The following is a 12,100-nucleotide window of genomic DNA, read 5'->3' as shown; positions in this document are numbered from 1 at the left end:
TATATATATATATATATATAAGTTTTGATTTTGACTTTTGATTTTGAATTGACTTAATTCACATTGCACTAAAGCTTACACCTCAAATCAGTGGAAAACTGTCTTGTTCTTGAGCCTAATGCGGATGTCATATGTCCGCTCGTCATAAATCGCATGCCTTTAATATATCTGGATCTATATTTATTTATTGACGGTCATTGCTGAGGTAAGCACCTCCTGATTCATTTCTGTTAGCTCAGTCTCATTGGAACTTGTCACTGAGTGTTTGACAGGCAGTGTGATGCAATCTTGTCTGTTGTGTGGGTTTTGAAGCTATGTAAACATTCCTTATGAATGCCTGAATGGATCGATCTAGAGTGAATAGTAGAGAAGGGAATCTCACGAAACCTCTCAAGAATGTGTCTGGGTCATAATTCACCATAAAGCCTAAGAAATTGTGCTTTGCATTTAGGGCCATTTTTTATGGTTTCATTCTTAAAGTTTTTTTTTTTTTTTGAAAAGTGCATAAAGACATTTATAATGTTATAGAAGATTTCTGTTTTAAATAAATGTTGTTCCTTTGAACTTTATATTCATCAAAGAATCCTGAAATAAAATATGGTATTATTTATTTCCACAAAATTAAGCAGCACAACTGTTGTCAATATTATACTTTAATATATCTGGATCTGTTCCACTCAACTTCATGCCACTGTTTTCCATTTGTTTTCCCTGCTCTGGGAGGGGGTTGTGTCTGCGCCCATCGGGAGCATATTAGAATGATTTCTAAAGGATCATGTGACACTGAAGACTGGAGTAATGATACTGAAAATTCAGCTTTGCATCACAGAAAAAATTTTATACATTTTACTATATATTCACATAGAAAACAGTTTTAAATTGTAATAATATTTCGCAGTATTGCTGTTTTTACTGTATTTTTGATCAAATAAATGCAGCCTTGATACGCAGAAGAGACTTCTTTCAAAAACATAAAAAAATCTTAACAACCCCAGACTTTTTATCAGAAGATTATGTAATGGTAGTATTATATGCTGTCATGCCTTTATGCTGAGAAAATGTATGTTAAGTAAATATTAATATCTATTTTATAATGAATCACCAATAAAAAAAACAATGGGACCCAAAAAGAGGTATATTACAGTAGTGAGAATTCTGTTCGGCCTGAGGGTCTGTCATTGGTCTCATTCACCCCCCGCCCGTCACAGGAAGAGTTTAAAGGACGTGGCTGTGGTCATGTTACCTTTGCCCTGGAAAGTTTGTACACCAGTGGAATGATGTTTATCACAGTGTTTCTGTTTATCAGGTCCTCATGACGGGTCGACACCAAACACAGTGAGATAATAAGGAGATCTTTAATAAATGAACAGAAGTGTGATGCTATTGACAGATATATCAACTTGGCTGATATTTAGAAATTTTGCGATTTATTGGCATTCAATTTTCTTCAAAAGTTTCAGGTCAAATATTTGTAATGTTTGAAAGAAGTCTCTTATACTCACTAAGGCTGCATTTATTTGATCAAAAATACAGTGATATTGTGGAATATTATTACAATTTAAAATAGCTGTTTTCTAATGAATACAAAATATAATTTATTCCTGTGATCAAAGCTGAATTTTCAGCATCATTACTGCAGTCTTCAGTCAGTGTCACATGATCTTTCAGAAATCAATCTAATATGCTGATTTGCTGCTCAAGAAACATTTCTAATTATTTTAAATGTTGAAAACAGTTGTGCTGCTATTTTTTGTGTAAATCATAATTCATTGTTTTTTCAGGATTTTTTTGATGAATAGACTGTAGAAATCTTTGTAACATTATAAATGTCTTTAGTGTCACTTTTGATCATTTTAATGCATCCTTGCTAAGTATAAGTATTAATTAAAAAAACGAAAAAACAAAACATGTCAGTCAGTTTTTATCACAGAATATCAACATAATGTAATCAGCATATAGTTCTTGTTGAGTATTGACACAGTAACAATCAGTCAGTTGTGACTTTTAGGACTTTAACTATTGGTCGTTGCTTGTTTGACTTCCTGTTCTGTGATTGGCTGACGCAGCAGGTTCTAAGAGTGTGTGTCTGTCCAATAAGGAGCAGGAAGGGGTCGGCAGGGGTCTGACCCGCGGTTGCACATGAACTCAACCTGTAGATGTTCAGACTGAACTGTTTTTACCTTCACCTGGTCGTTTCACCTTCCTGTTGGCGTGATTCTGTGGGTGTGGGAAGCACATCGGCGCTCACGTTTGGACCTACCTTATTCTTCTAGTCTCAGGTGAAGTGTGTGTGTGTGTGTTGTGTGTTGGTCATGTTGAGTTCTTGCCAAGTGATTTGAGATGGTTAGACTTTGCTGTCAAAACCTTGATGAAGGGCAGGTTTTCATGCAAAGGCATGTACTAGCCAAGTTGAAGAAACTATTTTATAGTACAATTGCTTTTGTCAGAATGCAGAGAATTTAGTATTTGCTGTTCTGAAAGAATGAGGATATTGAATGGTTTGTAGTATTTTAGCTCCAAGTCTCCACAGGATTTAACTCTGCGTTGTTTGTATGCAGTCATGGATGAGTTTACAAGGGCTTCACGCTGTGTCTGTTTTTACTCACTAAGTGAAGGCAGTTTCTCAGAATGATCTGCCCCGGGGCAGTAAGAATAGAAGTGTGTGAGAGGTTAAAGGGGTAACGCGTCCTCGCAAGGTTTAACATGAATCACATAGCTGACTAAGGTGACTCATGGCCCTAATGCTGCTGCTAACAGAGTTAGCTTGTTGCAAATTAAACCTGTAGTTTATATAGTTAATTTGAATATGATTATAATGTGTAGTTGGACCTGTTCAATGTTCAGATCCTCTGATAAACTAATCAAATAAAAAACGTTCCTTTTGTTCAACTAAAAATGTTGATGATCAGTGCACTGCAGGACTTACTTTAAAACAGTTTTACTGAGAAATAATTACAAAGGAATCACTTAGGAATAATTACAAACAAACGGCAAGTAACGCATTGAATTAACTGTGAAATTTTAAAGTCTGAAAGTATTTTCTTGTAAAAAGTATTCTAGTAATATTATAAATTTACAATATTTATTGCAGAAAAATTGTTATTTTTAAGGTTATTGTTAAAGTTTTTTGCCCTTTTATGACAGTTACTGTATGTAATGTGAAATTAAAAGTGAATTATAAAATACATTTTTAAAAAGTACAGTTGTAACTTGTAAGTATACACTATGCCATTATCTGTTAAACTAAATTTCACTGAATGCATAGTTTAATAAGAAACAGAGAGTGTGTTTAAATTTATCTTTCAAGTTTAAATGTGCTTAGTAGTCATGAAAATAATGTCACAATGCAAAATATCTAGCGAACACTAGTTTTAGCTGTTGGGGTTAATTTTGTCCAGAAACCTGTTTTGTAAAATGTAGGTTTAATAACAGGAGTGTTGATTGCTGTGAAGGTTTGTTGTTATGTAAAAGCAAAGCTTGATGTGAGCTGAATCACAGGTGTAGCAGATGAAGATAACCTTGCAGAACATCTGATCGTTCAGCACTGACTGTTTCCCTGCAAAGATAATGTGTCACAGTTCATGTTGATTAACCAATTGATTGCTAAGATTTAATCAAAGGGTTTTCCGCAATATTTCAAAACACTTGACAGGATTTTACAGGTCAATAATGTGCCAATAAAAACAGATTTAACAGGACTGATTTTATGAATCACTGAAGGACAATAAGAAAGTTGCCTGCCAGACACAAACACATTTCTCATATTTCTTTTGATCTTTTAGAAATTTTGCATTATGGTAATTTATTTGGGATTAAAAATGTGCTTGCCATGAAAATAATGTCACAATGCAAAAAAATTTAATAAAAACAACCTTTTGTGTTTTCTAGAAGTACCATGATTTTTTTTGTACCCTGGTAATACCACCTTTTGATCTGTTGAAGTTCCTTGGAATATTATAAATATACATATATATATATATATATATGTGTGTGTATTTATTTTATTTCTCCTTTAAAATGATTTCACAAATAATACCATTTTTTTGGACATGTACCATGGTAAACCACTTACTTAATTACTTTTATTTGTTTATTTATTTCTATTTTGTATTCAATTTTGAAAACACAAAAACAAGCACTACAACAAACAAGGAACAGATACCGTCAACTCTGCTTATCAGTTTTTTGTCTTTTGAAGTTTCTTGCCATTCCATGATACATAAATATGGTAATATCAAAGTATTTTTTCCCCTGTACCAGGGTATAAGCGCAGTAGGGCCTAATTTAACCCCTGTTGTCCTCCACAGATTGAGTTCGCTGTAGTCATGCAGGCACACGAGCTGTTGAAGCAGCTGCGAATCCCTGAGCTGTCTGAGGTGAGGGACTATTTCCGCAGCCTCTCCACAAACATTCTCCTTGGCATGGGTGCGTTCACCGCCGTCACAGCATACTGGGTCGCCACCAGACCCAAAGCCCTCAAAGCGCCCTGTGACCTGCGCATGCAGTCAGTAGAGCTGCCGGTAAGACAATACTACATTAACATGAACTCAAAGCCTGTCTTACTGCAATCAGAGATTTAATATAAAATATGCTTTTTGTCGATCAGGGTGGAGAATTTGCTCGTCGAGGGGCAGTTTTAAACGGAGGACCGCTCTTGAGCCATTTCTACGAGGACGCCAAGACCATGTACGAGTGCTTTCACAGGGGTCTGAGGGAGTCAAGTATGTACTTTTCACTTATATTTCAACCTTGAAGCAATGAATAAATGATAAAGTTGAACATACTTGTATATCTAACTTTATATAAAGATTTGGTGATAATATAGTTATATTTTGCAATGAAATGCTATGTCAACCTGTGGTTAAGTGGTCAGCATTAATATATCACATGATGTTGAATATTTTCTGTATAAAAACAACAAACTGAAAAATCAAATGGGCCTTTATGTGATATCTTTACATTTTCTTTCAGAAAACGGTCCCTGTCTGGGATCAAGAAAACCAAAGCAGCCGTATGAATGGCTTTCGTACTCAGAGGTAGGATGACACTTCTGCATCCATGTCTGTTTCTGTTTTGATCCATGCTTTTTGTAATTGATACATGCTTTTGTAATTATGTAAGTCTTCTGATATTTTCACTAACCTCGCCACTAAGATAGATTTTTACTGTGAAGCACTTTGGTCAGTCTTGTGTCTGTTTTAAATGTGCTATATAAATAAAAAAACTTTTATTTTTACATTTTTGTATGTAAGCAATACATTTATTTTATATTTCCTATTAAATGTTAAAGGGTTAGTTCATCCAAAAATGTGTTCCGAAGATGAACGGAGGTCTTATGGGTTTGGAACGACATGAGGGTGAGTAATTAATGACACAATTTTCATTTTCGGCTGAACTATCCCTTTAAGGTTATCAATAATAATTTGAATGCAGATAATTTATTAAATTCATATTTTGCAATAATATTTGGAAATTTGCATCTACAATTCAACTCAGCAGCAGTAAATTCATAAATATAAGGTTATCAATAATAATTTGAATGCAGATAATTTATTAAATTCATATTTTGCAATAATATTTGGAAATTTGCATCTACAATTCAACTCAGCAGCAGTAAATTCATAAACATACTTTTGCTAAAAATTATGGCGTGCAGTGTATTGTTTGTCATTTTCAAAGCATTCGGACTGATGCTTCATAACTTTACCTTGGTGATATTTAAATCAGCAGATTTCACAATGTTAAATCCATCACAGAAAACAGAAGTGTTTTAAGACATAAGCGTACAAATGTAAAATGTCACAATGCAGAACTGGCCCATCTCTCAACACTGGTGCATGCCATCCGCCCGTCTTTATTGTTGAGCTTTGGGACTTATTATAGCTCACATTTAATGTTCTCTTGGCTTTCAAGTTAATAAGTTACCTGGTGCACTGGGTCATTTCATAAAAACTTTACATAATTTACATCTATCATGCTGTAAAAACTGTGAAGTAATTCATATAGTGAGACATTATGTTCTTTCAAAATGCCTAATCTGTGTGATGTGTAATTAGAGCATCCGACACACAACTGTGGAGAAGCTGGTTTTGGATTTCAGACCTCTTAAGTGCAGGTTTCTTGTAGGTTGTTGGCGTGGTTGTGAAGGTCGCACTTGCACAGGTGGTCAAACTGTAAAACGGGCGTGTGGGAACTTGTTTAACTGCTGAAGCAGTCAAATTTACATTCCTTATGTTGTTGTCTTGTTAATAAGCTACATAGATTGCACATGATACTGAATGCATGCACTGATAATCTTTAACATATTACGTTCCAAATGGAAAAATGAAGTTCTTTGAATTGGAATTGAATTTAAACTATTTAGAGAAATAAGTTTATGGTGGATGATATGGATCTTTTCTTAATTTCTCCACCCTTCTTGTGCACAGTGAACTGCGTAAGTCGTTTTCTGGTTTGGTTAAGTTATTTGTCATTTCCTCTTCATCAGGTGATTGAGCGAGCAGAGAATTTGGGATCAGCGTTTTTGCACAAAGGACACTCGAAGGATGGAGACCCCTACATCGGCATCTTCTCTCAGAACAGACCAGAGGTCAGAGCTAATAAATATGTGATTTATTGCCCAAATGCATCTTTACACTTGTGTTTAGATTTTAACCTGGTTTAAATTAATGATGCAATTCATCTTAAAGGAATAGTTCACCCAAAATTGGAAATGTGCAGAAAATTTCTTAACTGAATTTGGAGAAATGTAGCATTACATCACTCACTCTCCAATGGATCCTCTGCAGTGAATGGGTGCCGTCAGAATGAGAGTCCAAACAGCTGATAAAAACATCACAATAATCCACACCACTCCAGTTCATTAACTAACGTCTCGGGAAGGGAAAAGCTGAATGTATTTGAGAAACAAATCCATCATTTTTTAATACCAAACCATTGCTTCAGGCAAAAATATAAGTCCTCTATAAATAATATTGCTTTCTCCAGTAAAGAAAGTCTTGTCTGAATCAAGAGAGAAATATGCATAGAACAGAAGACAACAGGGGACTGTCCTTTTCACTGAAGGAAACTTTATCATGGATTATGGACTTATATTTGTCCGGAAGCAACAGTTTGAAGTTAAAAATGGATAAATGATGGATTTGTTTTTATCAGCTGTTTGGACTCTCATTGTGATGGCACCCACTGAAAGTGTTTTTCACTGCAGAGGATCTGTTTTTGAGCAAGTGATGTAATGCTACATTTCTCCAAATCAGTTTTTTTTTTCTATATTAATTTTTCTTTAATATAGTCTTTGTATAACCAATCGCAGATAAAAAAATAAAAAAAACGTTAGAAAGCATTATTTGCAATTAGATAATATACACTTCACCTTTAAAAGATAAAATGAATCTTTAATTTCAATTTAAATTGGAATGATAACTTTAAAATCTCCTGTCTTGAGTTTTTGCTCTGTTTGGGACTCTAAATGTGTGACCAACAGGTTACAATGAACAAATGTGCAGTTCATCTTCTAACGCTTGAGATTGCAAATATTTGATCACTAATGTCAGAAATCTTTATCCAGTGGACGATTTCAGAGCTGGCCTGCTACACATACTCTCTGATATCCGTTCCTCTGTATGACACCTTGGGCACAGAAGCGATAAGCTACATCCTCGACAAAAGTATGTCAGATTTTTATGCAGTTTTATATTGAAATAGTGTGTTTACATTAAGTTTGTTATTGATTACTCATTGATTTTAGTATGCATGCAGATGTGTCATACAAGATCCATCTGTTGTCTTTTTATTGGTGTTTGCTAGGTCATTATTAGGGTTAGAGATTCCTAACTTGAAGTATTCAGCATCAAGATCAAGAGAATGAATGTATTTGTTTATTTTTTATGATTGTTTGTCTGTTTTACTACATGCATTTGTGTGTGTTTTGCAGCCGGTATCTCTACAGTCGTATGTGACGTCCCTGAGAAGGCCAAGCTGCTGTTGGACTGTGTTTCGGGCCGGCAGCACTCAGTCAAAACCCTGATCCTCATGGAAAACTTTGACACTGATTTGGTTAGCAGAGCACAGCAGTGCGGCATCGACATCATCAGTCTGAGAGACGCAGAGGTGAATAAACCGCAGCTTGTCTGCTCAAATCTTTGCTTAACCCCAGTGAATGCGATCGATGCGTGTGTTTGCGTCTGGTGGGGTGTGTTTGTCTTGCTGTGACCCGGATCGCGGATCAGCTGTGGTAACTGGGTGACCTGCATTACTGACCGCTTGCCCTCAGAGCTCACTGACACTTCAGCTGCTATTTATAGAACGTCCTTCAAGCCTACTAACTTAGTACCATGTTACAGTTATGGAATTGGATGAACTATATCATATTCTATATCATATTCATGTACAATAGTATTTATGTAAAAGAATACCATAGAGTACCATAAAAAAAAAAAAAAAAGATTTCAAATAAATATTTTTCAAAAAATATTTGTTATATTTCACTAATTTAAAAACCTATTTGCATGTTCACTTTTCTGTGATGACTGTTATTGGTCACATGACATGCAGATAAAGAAATAAACTATTTAATTTTAGTGTGTTTTTTTTAAGTGTTTTAATATGATTTGTTTTTATTTTAATATGTATTTTTCAATATTACATTTTATGATTTAATTATGTTGTTCACGTTTTGTTTTATTTTAATATTATTTATTTCAATATTACATTTTATATTTATATTAAATATAATTTTGATGATATTTTTGTAGTTGTATTTGTTTTAATTTGTATTTGTATTTTTCTTTTGTTTTTCATTGTAACATTTTTTTTATTTAAATTAAGTCTATTTTAATTTAATATTGTGTATTTATTTTAATATTACATTTTTTTATTTAAGTTTATTTAAATTTTATTATTTTTTCATTATTTAGTTATTTCATAAATAAGTGTTTTTTTTGTATTATTTATTTAAATATTTTATATAATATTTTATGATTACATTTGTCATTTATTTTAATAGATTTATTTTATTATTTTGACATTATGATACAATTTTTTGTCATGTTTTAGTTTAATATTACGTATTTATTTTAATACTACATTTTCATAATGTAAGTTGCTTATTAAGTGTTTTTATATTTGTTTTAAAATTATTAGTTTTTTAAAATTAAATTATTTATAAATTCTATATTTTATTTTACATTTGTATTATTTAATTACCATTTCATCATCTTGTGAACTTCAGTTTGGGAAATCCTTATTTACACTTTAACTTTCTAAGTTTGATCTGCCACTTGACTTTTTATTTCCTGAGCGAGATGAAGGTTTATATTGGCTGTGCTTGTGTTTGATTGCTGTCAGTCACAAACACAAACCTCATTCACGCCTGCAGTTTCTTCCTCTTTCACTGAGCTTCCTCTGTCTCCATCATTTCTTTAAATAAGTTTCCCTTCCTTCGCAGAATATCGGCAAGGCTCATCGACAGCATCCTGTGGTTAGTACTGTAGTTTCTTTTTCAGTTTGCCAGTGTATATTTTATAATTATAAAAGGTTTGTTTCTGGAAAAAGTCTGGATGCTACTTTTCTGTGCATTTATTATTTCTTTAAAATTCTCAATATGTATTTAACTCCTCCTGTATTTGCAGCCCCCTCAGCCTGATGACTTGGCTATTATTTGTTTTACAAGTGGAACCACAGGTATGATGCACTAGCAACACTAAGATCCATGGGTACAATTCCCAGAAAATACATGAATTGATATCAATGTACATTTGGCTTCAATGCAATGTAATGTCCTTTGGATAAAAGTGTCTGACCAATGCAGAACTGTAAATGTCTCTTCTAGCACTCCAAATTCTTGATTTTAATATCAGTTTGAAAATTTCAAGAAGAATCAAGAAGAATTTCAGGCCACATGTGAATTGAGTGTAATGATGGACACAACGTTTTCTCGTTTGGTTTCTCACAAGGAAACCCTAAAGGAGCGATGCTCACCCACAGAAACATAGCGTCTAATGTTTCTGCCTTCATCTACGTCACAAAGGTAAATACATTCTCAAATAATAGCACAACTTCTAATACATTTCTCAAGCAGAATGCAAATTTGTACTTTTTTTTTTAATCACCTTTTGGCTAAAAACTTTTTAGGAACTTATTTTCATGAGTTAAGCATATTTTATCCCCAGTTCTCATAACTTTAATGACAAGAAACACTATATTATTTATATTGTGTAATATTTGTTAAAATTATTATTATTTTGCATTTTAATTTTATAAACGAATTCAGTAATTTATTTTGTTATTAAATTCAGTCATTTATTTGTAAGAAATGATCCTCCAGGGGGCTGGACCTGTAATATGTTACTGTATTACAGATATTTAGGATAAAAGCATCAGCTAAGTGTCTAACTAGAAAGATTCTGTTGTGCATATTTGGTTTATTATTGGAAAAAGTCATATTTGTGAGCCTGGACCACAAAACCAGTCATAAGGGTCAATTTTTTGAAATTGAGATTTAAACATTATCTGAAAGCTGAAGATACAACTATTTGAAAATCTGGAATATGAGGGAGCAAAAAATCTAAATATTGAGAAAATCACCTTTAAAGTTGTCCAAATGAAGTTCTTAGCAATGCATATTACTAATCAAAAATTAAGTTTTGATATATTTGCGGTAGGAAATGTACAAAATATCTTCATGGAGCATGATCTTTAATTTATATCCTAATGATTTTTGGCATAAAATAAAAATCGATAATTTTGACCCATACAATGTATTGTTGGCTATTGCTACAAATATACCCCAGCGACTTAAGACTGGTTTTGTGCTCCAGGGCCACATTTTACTTTAATGATCTGTTAAATAATCTGTTAAATTTAATTAATATTTTAATATTATTTTATTTGGGTGTGATTCTGATGCACGGCGCACGTATCGGATACTTCCAGGGTGACATTCGAATTCTGATGGATGACCTCACGACCCTGAAGCCCACCGTATTCCCTGTGGTTCCTCGTCTGCTGAACCGCATGCTTGACAGGGTGAGCATACAGATGTGGTCTTGATATTAGTAGAAGAGCTGTAGACCTGCGAGCGATCACAGAAACTAGATTAAACCTGCAGCCAGCAGGAATGTGTAAATCAGAGGGAAAATACGACACTGTTATAAAATAGTATAAATAGTTTTCAAATACGTTTAAAATGTGTTTCAGTAAATGCTGAGCCATACTAACTCCACCTCTGCAAGTGCTATGAGTTTGGGTTGCTTATAACGTCCATTTGAAAATGCAGCACTCGTCATTTATCTTCCCAAATTTGTACTGAAAATCCTTTATAAATCTGTTATTAACCAAAGAGAAGCTTTAATCTCTCCCTGCGGTTTCTGACCAAAATAATAGCTCAATAGATTCAAGATTTAATCTTTATCTTTATTGTCATAGTTTAATGTTTGAAAACAAACAAATTAATATTGTAATTTTGTTTTTGTAAAATAAAATGAATTATTTTTAATATGATTAATTCAATTAAATACTAATGTTATTTAAGTTTACAAGTAGTATTATTGCAATTGCTTGCAATAATTATTTAATAATAATAAACGGTCATTAATAATAATAATAATAATATGTAATTGTAAATAATTTAATTGTGATATATTGCTTTATTGATTTTAATTTGTATAATTAACATAATAAAATAAAATATTTTGAATAACAGTAATATTATTATTATTGTTATTATTATTAAATACTAATTTTATTTAATAGCACAAATAGTTTTACAACAATTGCAATATTTTTGTTTTATTTAGTTTTATGATTCAAATATTAATAAAAATAATTTTAATAACAATTTGTCATTATTATTGTGTTTTATTATTAATATTATTAATAAATACCCCTTTTAGTGCATAATTTTAAGGCAATTGTAATATAATTATTAATTTAAATTTGTATAATTAAAATAATAATAAAATATTTTTAATAACAGTAATAAAAAAGTTTCAATAATAAAAAAAAAATTGCTACGTGCGTGTACTGCGTGGCTTGTCATTTGCACTTATATATTGTTGCTCTTTTGTTAGTTTTGACTGCTTTAATTGTCCTCATTTGTAAG

The 12,100-nt window shown here is 32.5% G+C and overlaps 1 protein-coding gene across 1 annotated transcript in view; it reads left to right on the top strand.

The window, feature by feature from the left end:
* Window positions 1-2,103: 2,103 nt before the first annotated feature.
* The window catches only part of LOC107731345 (long-chain-fatty-acid--CoA ligase 1-like), a 15,061-nt gene continuing 5,064 nt past the window's right edge, over window positions 2,104-12,100 (top strand). Inside the window, exons 1-11 of the mRNA XM_016542399.1 lie at window positions 2,104-2,279; window positions 4,308-4,520; window positions 4,607-4,721; window positions 4,972-5,036; window positions 6,488-6,589; window positions 7,568-7,667; window positions 7,934-8,109; window positions 9,446-9,478; window positions 9,630-9,681; window positions 9,954-10,046; window positions 10,832-11,025. Coding sequence (XP_016397885.1) covers window positions 4,326-4,520; window positions 4,607-4,721; window positions 4,972-5,036; window positions 6,488-6,589; window positions 7,568-7,667; window positions 7,934-8,109; window positions 9,446-9,478; window positions 9,630-9,681; window positions 9,954-10,046; window positions 10,832-11,025 — 1,125 coding nt within the window. The 5' untranslated portion in view covers window positions 2,104-2,279; window positions 4,308-4,325. The remainder of the gene's footprint in view (window positions 2,280-4,307; window positions 4,521-4,606; window positions 4,722-4,971; window positions 5,037-6,487; window positions 6,590-7,567; window positions 7,668-7,933; window positions 8,110-9,445; window positions 9,479-9,629; window positions 9,682-9,953; window positions 10,047-10,831; window positions 11,026-12,100) is intronic.

The sequence above is a fragment of the Sinocyclocheilus rhinocerous genome, unplaced genomic scaffold (assembly GCF_001515625.1).
Source record: "Sinocyclocheilus rhinocerous isolate Xijiao unplaced genomic scaffold, SAMN03320098_v1.1 scaffold939, whole genome shotgun sequence".
NCBI classification, from domain to species: Eukaryota; Metazoa; Chordata; class Actinopteri; order Cypriniformes; family Cyprinidae; genus Sinocyclocheilus; species Sinocyclocheilus rhinocerous.
The sequence above is the reverse complement of the archived record's forward strand: the minus strand, read 5'-3'. Positions and strand labels throughout refer to the sequence as shown.